The 18393-nt window shown below is 45.9% G+C and overlaps 2 protein-coding genes across 3 annotated transcripts in view; both read right to left on the bottom strand.

The window, feature by feature from the left end:
• JAG1 (jagged canonical Notch ligand 1) overlaps window positions 1-14334 on the bottom strand; it is a 36068-nt gene extending 21734 nt beyond the window's left edge. Inside the window, exons 1-3 of one of the 2 annotated variants that reach the window (XM_415035.8) lie at window positions 13795-14334; window positions 12791-13096; window positions 1862-1913 (exon numbers count right to left, since the gene is read on the bottom strand). In XM_415035.8, the coding sequence (XP_415035.4) occupies window positions 1862-1913; window positions 12791-13096; window positions 13795-13866 (430 nt within the window). In that variant the 5' untranslated portion in view covers window positions 13867-14334. Of the gene's footprint in view, window positions 1-1861; window positions 1914-12790; window positions 13097-13301 lie in introns of both variants that reach the window. The other variant, XM_046939525.1, reaches the window with a different exon arrangement.
• Window positions 14105-15106, bottom strand: LOC112532057. The gene has a single exon (XM_025148841.3). It carries the CDS (start codon window positions 15096-15098, stop codon window positions 14358-14360), a length of 741 nt encoding a protein of 246 aa, XP_025004609.1. The 5' UTR covers window positions 15099-15106; the 3' UTR covers window positions 14105-14357.
• Window positions 15107-18393: the final 3287 nt, after the last annotated feature.

The raw sequence follows: 18393 nt of genomic DNA, 5'->3' as shown, positions 1-18393 counted from the left end.
AGAAAGTATGTGATTAAGGGAACGTAGGAGGAGTGGAATGTAGAGAGGGGAAGGAAGCATCCATTCTAGGATCGCCTAATGACTGCATTGATCAGAAGGATGCTCAAACTATTGCAAAACACACAAAGCCTACTAAACTCACTTTTTTGAGAGCTATCAGAGTGTACTTACAATTCAATAGTAATTAGGGTGAAAGAAAATCCTGGGTATAAAAAAAAAAAAAGAGGCTCATCACTTTATATGATGACAATTGTTTAGTTCTAATTATTTCCTTAGCTAGTTCTTCAAGACATTCTTCAACTATGGGAAAGCTGACTGTAAGTAAAGTGACTTTACAAAGAAAAGGCTTTGTGCAGTGCTGTGACTGAAGTGACCTACAGATGGATGTGCGACAACAAAGCTAGTGCAGAAATGCAAATCAGGAACATACATAAGAACTTGTCTGCACTTGGTCAAATGTACTGCTGAGAAATGAGGCAATTTTGTCTGAAGACATTTGTACTTCCAGAACATGAAAGCAAAGAAAGGGTTCATTGTGTAGCTTTGGAAATGCAGTTGTTTCATGAAAAAAAGATGAGCTCTAATAATAGTAGAAGTGGCAGAGACCCAGACTGAAAAAAAAATCTTCAGATCCTACTGTAAACAAGACCTTCATTTTGAATTCAGGCATCTTCCATTTTTAATACAACTCTACTGCTGAAGCAATCTATTTTCTACTCCTCCATAAAACATATTTAATAAAGAGCCAAGAGGTTACCCAGACATCTCCATGACTGTGCTGGAGTAGAACTTGAGATCACAGGTACTGCGAAAGCGTTGAACGCGGCACGTTGTAAAGCAAATCACAGACACCACTAAGCAGATCTGTGTAGAAAGGTTCTTGGACTCAAAAAGCCATGCCCAAACTGTCTGTTCTTCACCAATTAAAATATAAACAGCAAACCCCAGCGCTGTGCACATTTTTATAAGGCCTTTCTTCTGTGAAGTCCATTTCAGCCCAAAGGGGTCTACAAGCTGCTGTAAGATTTATGGAAGATGGGTCACAGTGCTGATGTTTCCTTGTTGAAGGAAAAGGCTTGTCACGTCAAAGGTTTACAAGTTCATAGTTTCTCCTGTGGCTTTTACCACATACTATTAAGACCTTACATTGAAAAAAAGAGCTAATTTTGCATACCTGCTTCGGTAACAGTAGGCAGCATACAGAACAGCTCATAATGCCAGGAGACTATATAGCTTCTTCTAGCCAATGGTAAAACCTTCTTCAACCAGCCAAAAGACATTCCAGGGGAAAGATTCCCACCCTTGATTTCCAGCCAGCTCTACCAGGTGTTATCTGGTAAACATTTTTATAGTCCCTGAATACAAGTCTGTAGACATCCAACCCCCAAGGAAGAACTGATAATCATTTGCTTCTCTTCCTCTTCTACAGTCATTAAATGGATCACCTGGCCATTTATTTTTTAATGTAGTATGTTCAATTTTGAGAAGCACACAGTTTATAGGGAGGTTCCTAGTCAGCAATGCTTACGCTTCTAAATATCATACTTTAAAAAGCAAACAATGCAAAACAAAACAAGAAAAACTCCTGGGCCTTTATTCTCCCTGAGGAGGAGGTGAGAATTAACAGCATCTATTTTTAGGCATGAAACTGCTGGTGCCTAAGTGAGCAAGCTACTCACCCTCTACAGGAAATAAGGAGACAGGCTACTGCAGAGCCCAGAACAGTTGCTCTGAACTGATTGTGGGAGAGCTTATCACTCTCCTCACTGTTCACAGTAAGCTGGGTAGACTGCCAAATACCTTTCAATAGACAGGAAATCAAGGAGTCCAAACAAATTAAACCAGGGGAACAAATACTTACTAGTAGAGTTATCATTGTAATCCCATGCCTCAACAAGCAACGTATAGGATCTCTGCAAAAGAGAAATAAGAGTTAATTTCAAAGCCACATACAACCCAAAGGAAAAACAATAATACAATTCAGATTCAAAAAATACCTGGTCTGTGCCCAGGAAAACATAAATAGGTAACAGGTTATACTTGAGACAAATGTGATCTTCTTGAAACCCTATAAGCTACCTTATCCAGTCTGACTTAGAAGACCTTTCACCTTGGATAGCTCATCTTTGTCATCATTAATGCATCTTATGTACTTAACCAGGAAGTCCAGCCTTTGACACTATGGTGTAGCCACAGCTGAGCATGCGTGGAATTGCATACTGCATGTTGAAGAGAGAAGACACTGAGCTAGCATAGCAGCAACAAAAATAAATAAATAAATAAAAAATAAAAGAACCCCAACAAAAAAAGAACCACCTCTCTCAAGAACTGCTTCAAAAGAATTTCACTTTGAGAAAAGTAGCCTTGATTTCCCTGCCCCCAATCATCCTGAAAGCAAGAAGTGTTGCTAAGATTACTGTGCTCTGCCTTGACAGCACAATCTCTAGGGACTTTGCTTTTCAGCACCCCCTTTGAAAGCTTTGTCTGCATGAGGGCCATCGCAGCTCCCACAAGTATCAGGTAACTGAGGGAAGAACTGATGGATGTGGGAAGGGGGTGGGCTAAGAGAGAAGCATTGTAAAACAAAGGCTAAAAATCGAGCTATTTGGAAGAGCAGGGAAAGGGAAGACGCACTATCCACCCCGTGTCACATTTACAGACAGACTAACCTGCCAATGAGCTCCCTAGCACTCCAGTAATAATAATCATCAGCATAAACTAATCAAGAGTGACTCCATGGGTTGGACAGATGCCAGCTATTTCATCTGAGCCACCTTATCTTCGATCCTAACTTGAGAACAAGAGCCATTAAGATGTATTCCCCTCCCCCTCCCTACTCTGGGATATTATTAACTTAGCTGTATCTTTCAAAATTGCCATGTAGCCAGGCACAGCCAAACTTAGAGAAGGATTCAAAAAAAAAAAAACCCTCCAAAATGAAAAAAAGCCAAAGAAAAATGAGAAAAAAAACCCAACACACTCCGATTTGATAAATACATTAAGAACTACAAATGAAGTAATAAACGTAACATCTTCCTGGTGAGAACAATAACAGAACAAATATAAACTCTCTCCATGAAGAGCTTTGATGCTTTGCCATAGAAGCTGTGTACTGCAAGGTTTATTTCTTCTTAATTATATATGCACTCAGTAGTGGCCTGCAGCCCTTAACACCGTTTCTGTACCAGAAACCAAAATACAGTTGAGAATAAGCTGTTACAAGGTGCAGCTTTAAGGCAGACCTCAAATTCCTTGAGGGGGGAGGGGGGGAGTTAGAAAAAAAGCAAAAGGGGCTGAGGCAGACTGTTTTCTCACGACTGGACACAGCATGCAGCCTCTGAATGAAAACCCAGTTTGTGATGGACACCAGCTTGGAATATAGCCTAAATATGTTTCATATTCAAAGCAGACTAGGATTCCATTTTGTTCACTGATAACTGTGGGAAAATGCTTCAAAAAGTAAGCAAAGCTGGGCAAGCTGAGACATGCATCCTGACTTTTACAGGAAGGCTGCATTGGCCGCACCATTTTTGGTTAATATTTCATGAAAGTGACATATTTGTTATTAGTCCAGAACAAGTCTCTCAACTTGGAAGAAACTTCTGAAACAAAACAAAAAAGCACAACGCGATCATTGAACGCTATTGAAAGCATATTGAAGAAGTTCTTTCACAAGTCAAAGGTAAAAATCAATCAAACAGAACTCGAATAGAGCTCCTGAGCCATTTCAGAGATGCACACTGCACTATCATGGATGCTTTCTCACTGGTTTAATTGCAAGCACTGAGAAGCGCAACGTGTTACTGCAAGCTTGACAAAAAGTGTTATGATAGAGAGAATGAATTATGACAACTAGCACTATTTCCAATAAAGTTAAGGATGTTTTCCTTTCGGCCTTGCATAATTGTTTTGGAAGATATTTTGTCTAAACTCATAGCAACAGTTACGGGTTGGTTCTCAGGACTGTTTACCAACACGCCTAGCCCTTAAGGAAAGGAAAGGCTGAATCCTGGCTTCAAGTACTAATGTTGCTAGATACCTGCGTGACCACTTTCCAACAGGACTTTGTTTACAGAGTAAAGAGCTTCTGCTTAACTGGGTCAAAATAAAATGCAGGGAGAAAAGACCTACCCTAGCAACTACCTTGTTTCTATGTGCCCCCTCTCACCTCATCTGACATATTTCAAATAAGGAATCCCCTATCCTGAAAAGGGAAGATATCAAGAATGGCAGTTTAATCTCTAGGCTCAGTCCCTCTCGGCATGGGGCAGAGAAAGGACAGGACTTTGTGCTCAGTACAAAAAGCACAGACACCCACAGCCCCGCAACAGCAGTAAGCGCCCCTCAGCAATACAGCCATCACATAAGTCTAGCCAATGCCTCCCCACCACTGCCCAAAAAAAGAGTTCTGTGCAAAGACTGAACCATTGTTATATTTTAAAAGTGCATATCATCCCCACTCTATAGATCAACTATTAAGATATCTCAGGAATGACTACTTACAGTGAGGAGGTTTAAGTTTTCCCATGCCCGCAGCTGACCTCTGCCCATCTTTGAATAAATATATATATCCAGACACAAGAATTCCACGTCGTGCACCTTATTCCATCAAAGCAATGTCCTAAGCAAAGAGGCAGCAGTGAACTTTCTGAGTCACACCCAATTAGCCACTGTAAGACTGAGCTTGACCAGAAGGCAGGGATTCTGACTTGAGAGGAAAGGCAGTTGGAAAGGAACAGCAAGCCAGCACAGTGTGCACAACATCCACAGTCCGATCCAACCAGAGGGCTGAAAGGCAGCACGGTCAAATTTAAGCAAAAGTCCTATGAGTAAAGCTATGAGAGGATGGAAATGGTTGAGATCACGCTCCAAATAAAATAAAGCAAGCACCCATGTGCAAGGGTTGCTTTCCTCAGTGACAAGCTACCATGACTTAGCCTCAGTCCACTGATAATACAACCCACTGAAAGCTTTGAAGACTCTGAAATCCAAAGAAAGTACATTTTAAGGGCCTGAAAGAGCAATGCAGTGTATTTTCTAGTTATTTAAATGAAATATTAGCAGCTCCAGCTAAACAACTGGTGTTTAAAGCTCTCTTCTCTACTATTTCTTCTGCCCTTCATCCAGCTATTCACCCAAGAGAGGTGTTTTTGGACTCTGGCTTCTAAAGACATTCTGCAATCCAGCGTGAAAGAGGAAGACCGAAACATCAGGCTTATTAGCGAAAGGACAGCCTCCTTTTGAAAGAGGCTGCAACTTGTCAAACTTCTTTCCCTTCTATCCTTGTGGTTAAACCATGCAAGAGCTTTGCTGAGCATGTGAAACCATGACTAGACAAATGCAGTGGGAAGTTTGCATTCTTAATGTTGTGCCTGCTCCTCCCCTCTGCCGAACAAGGAGAGCAGGTTAAGCTCAGCCATGTTCTCCTCGTGTACTCCCAGTCAGGCACAGCTGTGAAGATTCATCTCAGAACAGTCCTCAGTCTCCACCTGCACCACTAGGAAGAAGGCTAGGAGCTGGGCACACTATCACAGGGGGCACAGTACATTCAGGGAGCTGCTGCAGTCTCTCTGCCCTTCAGCTAGAAGGGGATGAGACAAAGAATGGAGAAACATAGTAGTTCAGAGCGCCCAAAAGCCAGGAAGGAGGGGACCTCTGAGCACATTTAAGGCTAGTCACAAAACCACTTCCCCTAAAAGTCAGCAGGCCTCTCACTTGCGTGCTCCCGCTGCCACATGGCAGGTCACGATGACGCCACACAGACATGTCACCACGTCATATCACAGTCAGCCACTGAACCCTGACAACAGAGTGCTCCTCCACAGGAGCTGAAGACAACTGGTTCCTCATCCAGAGAAATTACATATTTGGAGGAAAAAAGGGAAAAAATTCTCTTGATTCTTTCTTGAAGACAATCAGGAAGCAATTCTGTGGGCCAGTCTACATAAGGCTAAGGCAACAACCCATAAGTTGTTAGTCTCTTTACCCTGCATATATAGGCAAAGCAAGCTGTAGTGATCTTATGCATCAGAGTCCCTGACTAAATGCTAGGCTGAACCTCAAACAGGCAGGTCTCATCACAACATGCCCAGGTGAAAATGCAAGCAAGATGTTCTTTCGCTCTTCATTTTGAGCAGTTCCTCCATTGCTGTTAGTGCTGGTGAACACTTCAGTGCCATTGAAAGAATATACAGAAACAAATTTAATTCACTGGCAACTTACAGGAATGACTCTCACCCACCATTCAAGTTTGGCATAAGCCAAGCCAGTAACTGAAGACCATCTCTGTGACACAGCTTCTCCTTCCTACCAAGCGATGGACACAAAGTACCACTATCCAAACTATGCATGTGCTTAAGCATCCAGTAAATCAGCCTGGTCTCTGAACTGTCAAACTTGCTGGAATAATGAGTGTCCTGTGAATACATAATGTGCTGAAGTTGCCATTGTGTGAAGTAAGTCCATGGTTTGTCTGGGAGCTGAGCAATGCTGAGTCTACCGCTGCTTCCTGTTGCTTGTCCTGTATTAGCATTATTTTTGGATAGGCCCCATTATGTTCTGTAATCCTCCCCACAGTCAGTATGGCCACACCATTGTTCTCGGTTAATATTAGCAGTCGATGTCGCTGTCTGGGTGGCCAGGCTACAATGTATTCCAATCATAAAACTAGCACGCATTAATGAAACAATGTACTGGGTTAGAGGGGGGTGACTTCGGGATCCATCCCTCCCACTGCTCTCCTTAAAATACATATATATTTACATTGTATGATGTTATATAAAATCTTTCCTTTTAAACTAATGATTTTAGGAGACTGCAGCTACTGAGGTGCATCACACAACAACAGCATTTTAATCAGCACCTTATCTGGTTACAGGGTGACTTTCTCACGGAGCCCCACTTGTTAAAGGCTAGTAGGGAGGCCAAGATGTCAACAGTTGCTTTTGACCTCCCTCAACAAGCAGACTACCTGCTCTTATCAGTCCCCCTACCTGTTTAAAGCATCCCACTGATAATTAAATGCACCAGTTACAAAAGGGTGGCAAGGTTAATAGAGAGAATACCTAGTAGCCAGCCAAGCAAAACAGTCAGGTTCACATAGAGCAAGCCTGAACAAGAAGCCTTTCTACTTATTTACCTAAGTGCATAAGAACTGGGTTGAGCTGGTAAAGGACTCGGGATGTTTGACTACTTACAAACCACTTTAACCACTTCTATCCACATTTTACAGCTTCTTCTGAATACTACAACAATAATGAGCATAATTTATGCTGTAGAAGAGTGACCACAGAGCCATGAGCTCCAGAGAAATAAGTAAAGATAGTAACAACTTCTAATTTTCACATCTTTCCCCATTTAAGATGCATATGGCTCATATTTAAAATTAATATTAGAACTGAATTAAGTAACATATGAAGCTTCTGTCCATCAGCAGAAATGCTAAGTTTAGTCTGATTTTTCAAAGGCCATCTTGTCTTTATTTTATCTATATAGACATGCTTTTAAGAAGGGTAGCTTGAGGTTTTTGCAGGGCGTTGGAGGTACTGAAGTAGGAACTGAAGCTGGAATAAATGCCATGAATGAGAACGCAAGCCTCTCAAGCTGCATAACATCTCACACAATGAGCTGAGGCCCAACTTTACCAGCTTCCCAACTACTTTACTTCTACCAAGGCCTTCATTCCACAACGAAGCGGTAAGTTTCCCCAATGAGAATTTTACGCATAAAGCATCAATTTTATGCAATTCGTTTTTAGACATGCAGACTTCCAGCTGCATAAACAAGCCAACAGCGCTGGATGTGTGTGCAGTCTGAGAAAGTTTAGGAATAAGCTTCAACATGAGGCCCAATCCAGCTGCCACCGAAACTAAACTGGAGCGGGCCTTCATTACGTATCACAAGAACAAAAGCCCTGGAAGCAGGCAGGATTTATTTTTAGGCATATTATGGTAATATAATCAAATGGATTTACCAGGAAGATGAACTCCTGAACTGACTGGAACATAAATAACTCTTAAGAACATGTAACAAGTCCAAAACCCCCAAGTAGCTGCGTTGCTTCTCTGCAGTCCTGGGGAAAAAACTCAGCTTCACGGATGGTAATTACGCTTCAGATGTCAGTTAATACTCCCAGCTCCATCTTGGCTAGTCATCCTAGGCAGAACACTGCACTTTAAGTGCTGCAGATTTATTCTCATTAGTGAAGAACAAATGATGGGGTGCAAGTATTACTTGATTGATATGCATTTGGTTATAAAACTTTCTTCTGATCTGCCCCTGCTCCAAGATGATTTATCAGACAGCCTTTAAGAAGAAGTTAAACAATACTGAGCATGTGCTACTGCAGGTTTTCAAAACTTAACTGGAGGGAGGAAAAAAAACCCACAACACAGAACAAAATCAAACTCTAGTTGTAGGATTGTTACCTAATGGTTTAAAATTATATAAAAAATAGAAAAACTCAACACATACAACAAAGCAAACAAAAACAAAGACGAAACTAAAACGACGATAGCAAAAGCAGTTGAATGATGTGATGCTTTTCTCTCAAAAGGCCACTGCATTAATTAATGAGGCACAGATAAGTATTTTGGAAGCCCCTCGTGTCAAGACAATGGGGAAAGAGGAAATCATGAATCTTAAGAACTAGAACACAACACTAAAGCTCTTTCATTCCCTCTTTGTAGCCAGAAAAAGCAGTGCCTACCCAGAGGACATCTTTTACGTCTCCAGGAACCAGAAACAGTAAGATTTACCATTAAAAAAAAAAAAGAAAGAAAGAAAAAGGGAAAGGCCAAATATTTTATTTTTTAAAGATGGAAGTAAGACATTCAAAACACTTTTTCCATCATATCTTACACTGAAGCTATTTAGATGCTGGAGGGTTTTTTCCACCCTCAGTAGTTTGCTGGTGGGTTGGTGCAATTGGCCCCAGTATTAAATAATTACAAGGATCATAATTTCAGGATAAACAAGCTGTTTGAAATTAGAGCTGTGCATACCAAAGGAACTGCCAACTTTGACCTGCTTCTTACTCACAGCCTCATCAAATCTGCAAAAAACCTCTCTTCACATAAAAGCAGAGTTTACTGCTAAGCTTTGCTTTGTTAATCCATGTGAGGCTCCCTCAAGGTACAGCACGCATCAGACTATGAATGCCATTTGATTCCTTAAGAAAGGCAAGAGATTTGATTTATGCCAGAGAAGAGCTTGTGTCTACCAAGCAAAACTTGTTGAGACTGACTTTGACAAGTGGAACATGGAAATTCTTTTGTTCCATACTTTTCTATGTGGCTTCATAAGCCAAGCCTGCCCGTCAAGAAAATCAATCAATCTCTAAAGGAATGTATGAATAAAGCCTAGCTGTGTGCATATATTTTAAAAATATTATTATCGTTGCAAATTAGTGTAGAACTGCAAGCTACTGCAGGGCTGGCTTTCTGGATGCACTCTAGTGTGTTTCTTTCTGCAGGTCTGCTGCCCCGTTCCCTAGCAACTTTGTCAAACCTCCAATCACTTAAATGAATTTATGGCCCACCATCTCCCCAGCCATTACTCACAAGGATACATATCAAAACTGACAACAGCTAACTGCGTGAGTTTGTAATAAGACTCCAAGGCTTCAAATCTACATTACAACTATAAGCCAAATCTAACAGTACCTTCACATCACACACTATTTTCTTTGTTCAAAACCTCTAACACAACATATCTATCTTTGACAAAAGGCCAGAGGGGCAGCTTGACTGGGAAGAAGTGCTTTGGGTTTGCCCCCATCCTCCCCCCCCCCCCCACACACACTCATTTTCTTGTTGCTTTTTTCAAGTCATGAAGGCAACAAGAGTTCTGAATGTTACTGATTCAACCTGCAACATCCCAGAAAAACCTCCCTTGGACAGCAGAACATAACACATACACAGAGACAAGCACAAATTTCCAAGAGCAATACAATTAACATTTCAGTTGAGCTCCAGTTTCTTTGAATATACCCAATTGAAAATTAATGGTAAACTCTGGTGGTTACCCACATTAGTAAGTCTGAAGCTGGTCTCACGCTTTGATTAATCAACAGTGCTTACCCATCTAAAGAAGTCGTTTTAAGTGCTGAAATTTCAGATTTGAGTTGGCTCATTAAGTTTACTAGTTTATCTTCAGAGCTTTCAGAACTACTTAAAAATGATTTCTGTACACAATTTTAGTACAAACGAGTGCTTTGTCACATTAGATATTCTTTTGTTCCAGTCCTATTTAGAAGTCACAATGGCTAACCCAAAAGCCGTGTCCTGTGAAGTTAAAGCTGGGATGCGGGCTTGATAATTGAGAACAGTCATCACAATCTCAAAAATGATATTTTCGCATGGAAAAAAAAAAAGCAAGCATTTATTCCAAAAATTTCCAGTTGTAGGAAACAGAGTTGTCAGAAGTTGATGAGCTTTACACATTTTGCAGGCTGCACTGGAGTTTTACCGCTGCTCTACAATTCCAGTACTCAGTTACATTCAGCCGGACAACAGAGAAATTTCTTTCACTAAAGAAGCAGACAAGAAACTTCTTCCGTGGTCCCCAGAAGCCCCAGGTCCTCCTACTACACTGCTGATTTCCCTTCCTACTGATCCTAAGGAGAGAAGGGTGTCAGAAGGGGAGTATTCGGTTTTCACATCTTTTCTGTATACACATCTCTTCAGATCCAAGGCATTTAAATGACTGGGATAGGGGGAGATGACCCCAACTTTTCTAAAACAAATCAACAGAAAAAAAAAATACCCAAAAAAGGCCCTGCAGTACGAGCATCACAGCCATTGGCAGAGCTTCAAATACCTCAGATTTTTACAAAACCCTTTCTCCCTTTGATGGCATATTTGATAACAGCTTTATCTCATTCATGTTAGGGAAAAAAAAAAAAAAAGAGGAAGAAAGAAAGGACCTGTACTTCCAACAGAGAATGCTTTTGTTAACTCCACTATTGTACTTTGTAATATTATCTCCATAAAAACGCAGGCTTGATTTCGTCCTTCTGCCTCTCCAGCCTTTGCTGCTCCAGAAGTCACAACTGACGGAGAAGGCAGGTAGGAGGCAGCACAGGACGCTTCAAGAACACACAGCTGCCTACAGCACTTGGCCACAGGACTAACAAAGTGGGTGTCTGCACTACAACTGGAGGGAGGAATGTTTTCGGGGCGGGCTTCCCCCCCCCCCAAAAAAAAAGTCCACGCCCTCACAGCAACCAGGCCTTATCTGACTAGGAAGGGCCAAGCTCTGAAGAGTGCCAAAAAACTACAAATGCTTCCACCTCTCCAGCAATGATACAGTGACATAGGATAGGAAACAAGATTCGCTCCTCCCCTGCTTGCACGCAAGAGCCGTCCACCCCCTGCAAAAATGACTGTAGGCATCTAGGTTAGGATGACTGGATATTCAAAACTGCTGAGCATCAACATATCCCAAGGCAGTCACTGGGAAAGTGTGTGCTCAGCACCTTTGGAGAAGGGGAGGGGGAAAAACAGTTTCGTTTCCTAGGTGATCTTTAAATACAAGTTTTAGGAACATCAATTTGGGAGTTTTCAGCTAATATACCATAGCGTCTGAGAGAGCCACCCCAAAAGGCAGACTGCCACGTGTGCACAAAAGCCCCCCACATTGGTCATCCTCAGTTTTTGCTTGTGTGTTGGCAACACTGCTGGGCACAGAGCAGTGCACCTCGTGGTACTGAGGGCCATGGCACCGGCAGTCTTACATACCCCCAAACCCTACTGCATGAATGGGTAACTATCCCATGTGATTCTTGTTTTGGAAGGATGGCCCTTAGGGTCTGTGCAACAAGTACAGGACTCCTCTGCAGGGCTAACCACATCAAGGCTTCACTCCCCTTCAGCTCTCCAGAAGCAACAAGAAACTCTGACAGGCAAGCCAGCATTCTGCACGTGACCACCAATGAGGCAGATTTCAACTAACGAAGAGGTCACCCCCACTATCGTCCCACAAGGCTGACCACTGTTTACTGAAATGGACAACAGTGGGAAAGTGCCTGGCAAAAGGCCCCACAAAGTTTTGCAAACTGGGGAGTCAAACTGGGAACCTATGGATCACAGAGCCAACGTGCCAGAAAAGGTGCACCGTGGGTAGGAGAGGGTGAGATGGACCAAAGCTATGGCCAGGCTTTTCTGTCTTAGGCTCCAGAGCCCACGCATACCTCAAAACACAACAAGCTTCCCAGGGAAGCTGGCAACCAGCTCACCCAGAGCAGCAACAGCAGCTCCCATCAACACCAAGCAGCACAGTGAGATTTCCCCCTGGGGGAAGCAGGAAGCCTTCCCAAACACGCTCCAGGGAAGGAGGCCAGCTATGACACACACTTTTCACACGGGATCCCTCCACAGCCCCTAACCCACCGCTCCTTTGGCTTAAGCCCAAGGCTTCGCTGCTTTGGAAAAAAAGGAAAAAAATATGAACTTCTGACCTTCTAATTCTCAAGAGGCTTATTCATGCTGTAAAGCGCAGAGATACTGGGTTTGCTTCCCTGACCCATTTAGATCCCCCTCGCTGCACATCTGACTTTCAAATCGAACAGGCTGCGCATTGTGAGCCCCAGGGAACGCAAACAAAAACACCACCGCGTTTCACTCGTGTCTGCCCGGCGGAGCCGCGGCTCCCCCGCCAAGGCGCCCGCTCCGCTCCGCTCCCTCCCCAGCCCAGCCCAGCGCCCCGTCCCCGCACCAGAAGCCGGAGACGGCCGTAGCGAGCCGAGCTCTAACGGCACCACCCGACAGCGCAGAGCGGGCTGCGCACTCACCGGCCAGGCGAAGCTGAAAGGGATAACAATCCGGTTCTTTTCATTATTCCGGCTGTACTTTAAATTGAAGGTATTCCCGCCGATGACAGGGGTGGATTTGGATCCGAAGCTGCAAGGGCCGCCAGCAGTGACCCGCGACTGGTACTCCTTCAGGCAAACTTTAAAGTAGGTGTCACACTCATCTCTGGTGCACTTTTTATCTCCGGGGTTTCGAGTGCCGTCGCAGCAGTTCCCGTTCTGCAGCACGCCGTTCACATTCTGCACGGATAAGATCTCCAGCTCGAACTGTCCCGATGCTGACGCCACCTGCTCGTCCCGAGAGAGAAGAAGAAGAAAAAGAACAAGAAACGAAAGACACGGTTACCTCACCTTTCACCCCAAACACAACCTGCGGCAGCTCTGCAGGCAGGGGAAAGTCATCTTAAAGCCAGCTTGCTTTTGAGAGGCACGCACGCAGCGTTAAGGGGGGGAAAAAGCAATTGCTTCAAGCTTTTTCCTAGCAGACACCCACGAGAAAGGCTCGTAAATCATCCCAGCAGCACGGATGCTGAAAAAGAACATGAAGCCCCGAATCTAAAAGGCTTCCGCGAGGCTTCTCAGCCCTTCAGGAACGGAACGGAGCCGAAGCGGGAGCGCGGCGCCGGCAGCAGAGCGGCCGCTGCAGCTCGGAGGGGCGGCGGACGGGACGGGACGAGACGGGACGAGCAGCCCCGCGCTCAGCCACGATGTAAGAAAGAAAAAAAAACAACAAAACCAACAAACAAAAACCCACGTACGCAAATTAAAAAAAAAAAAAAAAAGGGGGGGGGGGAGAAGTAATCCCGAAAATAAGCGATGCGCACTAACGGCACTTGGATCCTCGCCTCGCCTCACGGACCGCTGCCCTCCCCGCAGGACAGCCGGCACCGCCGCCCGCGCTCCCGCCGAGCCGCCCCGCAGCCTCCGCGGCTCCGGGACCCCCTCCAGCAAACGCCGCGGGAACCGCTCCCGCCCCCCGCACGTACCTGAGCCCGCAGCCCCAGCAGGGCCAGGAAGAGGACGAGGGAGCGCGCCGCCGCCCGCCGGGCCGCACGCATGCCGCCGCCGCCGCCGCGCTGCCCGCCTGCAGGCCGCCGCCGCCGCTCGCTCCGGGACGCGCCGGGGAGGGCCGGAGGGAGAAGGAGGAGGAGACGCCGCTGCCGCCGCCGCTGCCGCCGCCCCGCTCTATATACCGCGCCGCGCCCGCGCCGAACAACGCCGCTTTTCAGGCGCTTTCAATAGCGCCCCGGTCTTCAATGCAAAGCAGCCCGGCCTCCTTTTATTCTCCTTATTCTCTCGCCTCCCTCTTTCTTTTTTTTTTTTTTTCTCCTTTCTTTTTGTCGTCCGCCTTTTCTTTTCTCTTTTATTTTATTATCGCGATTATTATCCCGATCCTTTTATTGCTTTCAGGTCGCCGGGCAGCGCGCGGCGGAGGCGCCCCCCGGGACACACACGCACACACACCACGCACACATACACACATACACACACGCACATGCAGCGCACGCACCGCCCGCCGCCCGTCTGGCAGCGCCGCCGCCGCTCGCCTTCATCTAGCCCACGGCGGCAGGCGGGGAGGCCGCCCGCGCGCGCATGCGCCCATCCATATGCATGAGGGGGGCAGGAGGAGGGAAGGCAGGTACCGGCGGGGCGAGGAGGCGGAGAGCCGACGGCCGCTCCTCCGGAGGGAGGCGTGGAGGGCGGTGGGTCCCTCCCGCCCCGAGGCCGGCGGCCCGCCGTCCGGCCGGCGGGAAAACGTCCGTCCTCCCGCCCGCAGGTGCCGGCCGGCCCACCTGAAGGAACTGCCCGCCGCGCCCTCGCGGAGGCGCGATCCTCCGCTCGCGGCGGTCGCTCTCCTCACTGTGCCGCGTCGTCCCTCCCGGTCAGCCGGCCGGTATCTCCCGCGGATCGCGAGTGGGAAAACGGCCCGGCCCGCTCCCCGCGGCCCGCCCGCTGCCGGCTCGTGTGGGAGCGCCGGGCTTCGTCGCCTCGTGCTGCCGGCGGCGGGCTCTGTGGGACTCCCCGCCGCGGGATTTTGGTTTGCCCCGTAGCAAAAAAGCATGCAGGCGCGCTCCCCGAAGAAGAGCCCCACAGAGGGCACGGAGCACACGAACGGGAACTTCAGGGTATCCCTCGGTCGGGAAGTTCCCCGAGCCCCCGTCCAGAGCGGGGTGAGCGCTGAGGGCTGTCCCTGGGCCGCCGCCCCTCGCCCTGCGGCTGCAGACACCAACCCGCCAGCGCACTGCCCGGTCTGACCCACAGCAGCGGTTCCTGTGTCCTCTGATCCCATCCTGACGTAACACGGTAACGTGTGAGTGTCTGTTTTATACACCAGAGACAGTGCAAGAGAGGAAAAGAACACTTTGGACCTAAGTGTACCTCCTTTGTTTTCATTTCCTATGGCAAAAGGGCAGTGTGTGCCTGTCCTGGGTTGGGCGAGGTCTGTGCTGGCAGTGCCCTGACTCCAGAGCCACGCTCACACTTCAGCCACGCACCTACAGGTCCTTTGTCTGTGAGCTCAGAGCGTAGGTTCCACACCAGCAGTTTGGGTACACCTGGGAAATGCAGCGTTGCTTAGTACTCCTCACTCCTTTTTCAGCCCAGAAGCTGTAATAGCATCAGTTGTTCCTTACTCAGAGTCATTATTACCTTTCCCTAGGCTGGTAAACCCTCCTTACATCTTCTCCGCAACATGGCTGCAGTTTGGTGAGACAAGAACCGGCTTCTCTCTTCCTTTTTGAATGGCTTCTTAGCTTCCACAGCCAGTCTGAATGCTACTTATTTACAAGTGCCACATGGCTGCTCCTCTGGGCCTTTAAATACTCAGCTGCCTGCCAGTAGGCTGCGTACCTCTAGGGTAGGTCTGGAGTTGGCCTTTCTGTGAAAGGTTACTCCACCTGTTTGACTCCAGTGCTTAGGAAACCCAAAGCTCTGGTTCCCACAGTGCTTGTGACTCAGCAGTGAAGCTGTCCTTAAACAGAATTACTTGTCCAACAACTTTAAATGCTTTGCAAGCACTTACGAAGTAAGCCTCCCAATGTCTTGAGAAGCAAAGTATTACTGATAGGTAAGCCAAGGCAAAGAGAGAGTAGCGTAGAAGTGTATTACTAGCCCTGTCTTGCAGCTCTAGAAGACATGGTGACCTCACAGAAGTCAATAGCAAAATCTCCTTAACTTACTGAGGCCCAAATTTCAAAAGCTCCAGCTTTTCTTCACTGAACTCTTAGGGCCGTTAGCCTCTGCAGAGCAGTACTGAAAGTCAACTGAGTGTGCAGTGTTATGCCACTTGAGGATCTCTTTTCAGGTGCCCGTTCCACTGTGCATACAGCAGTGTACAAATCACTACATGTGCAGCTGGGACCTGAATTGTGGTTGCTTTGAGTAGCCTGAGACCGATGCATTTGAAATTCCTGGTGTAATGCCATTCTTACACATGTGCATGTCACACAAGGTGCAGAGCCAAAATATCTTCCTGTGAGGCCAGTGAAGAACTTCTCAGTTTCTGGCTCTACTTTTTTACATTGCGTAAAGTTACTTCCTGTTAATTTTCCTATTCTAACATAATTATATTACATCCACATTAGAAGCCGTTACAAACATCTTGTGTGCCGAGGTCCAGTGTTACAGAGAGTACTTTGCTTTAGGCCTGAATCAGTTTCCTAATGCAGTTAGATCCTGCTTCATCGGAGCCACTGGGAGAGTGCCCAGCACTTCAATGGGACGAGGATCACAGCCTTTAGAGGGAGCGCCTGGCCTACAAGGGTCAGGTGTCCTGAAGTCAGTGCTTTGTGTTAGGAAAGTTGTAATTTCCTTTTAAAGCACTGTGAGTCATTAAATCACGGCTGTGAACAATCCCACAGGATTTCCTTAGATTTGCGATACCCGAAGGTGAGTTTGGAACGACGCCCCTGAAAATTCCTCATTTGGGGACCTGATCCATCTCGTTTTCAGGTCAGTGACTGAACCGTTAACTACTGAAATGCAGACCAAGGTGGCTGCATAATGGTGAGGGTCCGATCTTTACCAACCTTCAGTAAACCTGTAGAAGGAGCTACCACTGGAATCTGCAGTCATAAAGAATTCCTAAAGCTTGATGACCTCATTCCAAAGCAAATGAAGAAGCTAGAGGAGCCCTTTGTTTCTCCACAGATTTTTTTTTTTTTTTTTTTTTTTTAGTACAAGGTATTTTTTTAAGTTACTTTCTGCTTTTCTGTATGAGCCACTGGCTAAACTTGTTCATCACAGTTTCAGATATAATTATGGGCAGACTGAGTGAAAGAGGGACAATGTCATCCACTTGGCTAATCCTTTATCTAGGAGTTAAGCGTCCCTTTTGCAAGGAGAAAACCGTATCAGTGCAGTTAATCATGGATGAGTGAGCTTTTAGATAAGGGTTTTCCTATAATATACCCACAACACTTCATTTTCCTCTTGCTGTACTGCAACTGACCTCCCCCCTTGGGTGAGTGTCACGGAGGCAGAGATAGGGGCCGTACCGTGCTGCTTGGCTGACACACATTTCAGAGCAACACATTCCACCAGATGAACACATTTGCGCAGTTGAGTGATCTAAACTTGGAAAGCTAATTTCTCTAATTACTAAGTGAGACTGAACTCCTGTAAAGGTTTTCATCACCTGAGCGGAATGGGAATTGCACTTCCATAATCATGTAATGTTTAGAAACTAATTAGAAAGCATTTAGTGGGGAGGCCACGCCCCATGTTAAGAGTATTTCACAAATGGACTGGGAGAGAAACCTACCTGTGTTGAGAAAGTTGAACAAGAGGCAGAAGCTCGGGTAGGAGAGAGTAGCTTACCAGACACTGAGCAGTGCAAGCCTGCTTCCATAAAGGCTTCAGACCTCCCGAGTCAGGCAAATTCTTAAAGCTGTGTCTCTAGGCATGTTTTTCAAATGTGCTAAAAGGTTTTGGAGAAGAATGGAGGCCCGACTCCAGTTTGCTGCTGCAGGCACGCACTTTCCTGCTTCCCTGGGGTACGTTGCTCAAGAGAATTACATTTTCAGAGCCCTGTTCTGTAACTGTGCACGTGCTGTTTGTGGCTTTGAAACTCCCATCTTAGTTTTTCTGTACCTCATGTCCCTGGAACTGAAAGCTCAACATTGAATTCAGAGGTTTCTCTGAGAGTAAGAAAAGAATAAAGACTGTGAGGTGCTCAGAAATAGCTGTGGTGAGAACCAGTAAAGTCCCTGACAGAGTTAAAAGTTGTAGAGCCAAAACTTGCATCTATTGTTGAGCTTTAAAGTTTTATCCAGCTGTAATTAACTGAATCCATAACATTATTGCTTTCTGTCACAGCTTAAAATTGAGACCTTACTCCATTCCAGAGAGCAATACTGTTTCTCTTCCAGTTTTCTTTATTTATATGCATATTACATTTTCTGTTTTCTGGTTGTTTCCCTGTTAACCCTTTGAGGATCAGATGGCTCTGCCTTAGCTGGCGATCCCAATTTCTTTGTCATCCTGTTACCTCCCCAGTGTGTGGGATTCCTACACACCAGGCGTCTGATCTCAAATCCCTGCTTTCTGAACACACAGAGAGCTCTGACTACAGCTGTAGGTGCGAG

Source organism: Gallus gallus, chromosome 3, assembly GCF_016699485.2.
Source record: "Gallus gallus isolate bGalGal1 chromosome 3, bGalGal1.mat.broiler.GRCg7b, whole genome shotgun sequence".
NCBI lineage: Eukaryota > Metazoa > Chordata > Aves > Galliformes > Phasianidae > Gallus > Gallus gallus.
The sequence above is the reverse complement of the archived record's forward strand: the minus strand, read 5'-3'. Positions and strand labels throughout refer to the sequence as shown.

What these genes read in the sequence shown, in the direction of transcription:
- LOC112532057 (XM_025148841.3), bottom strand. Translation starts at nt 15,098, where the DNA reads ATGGGATCAGAGGACACAGGAACCGCTGCTGTGGGTCAGACCGGGCAG.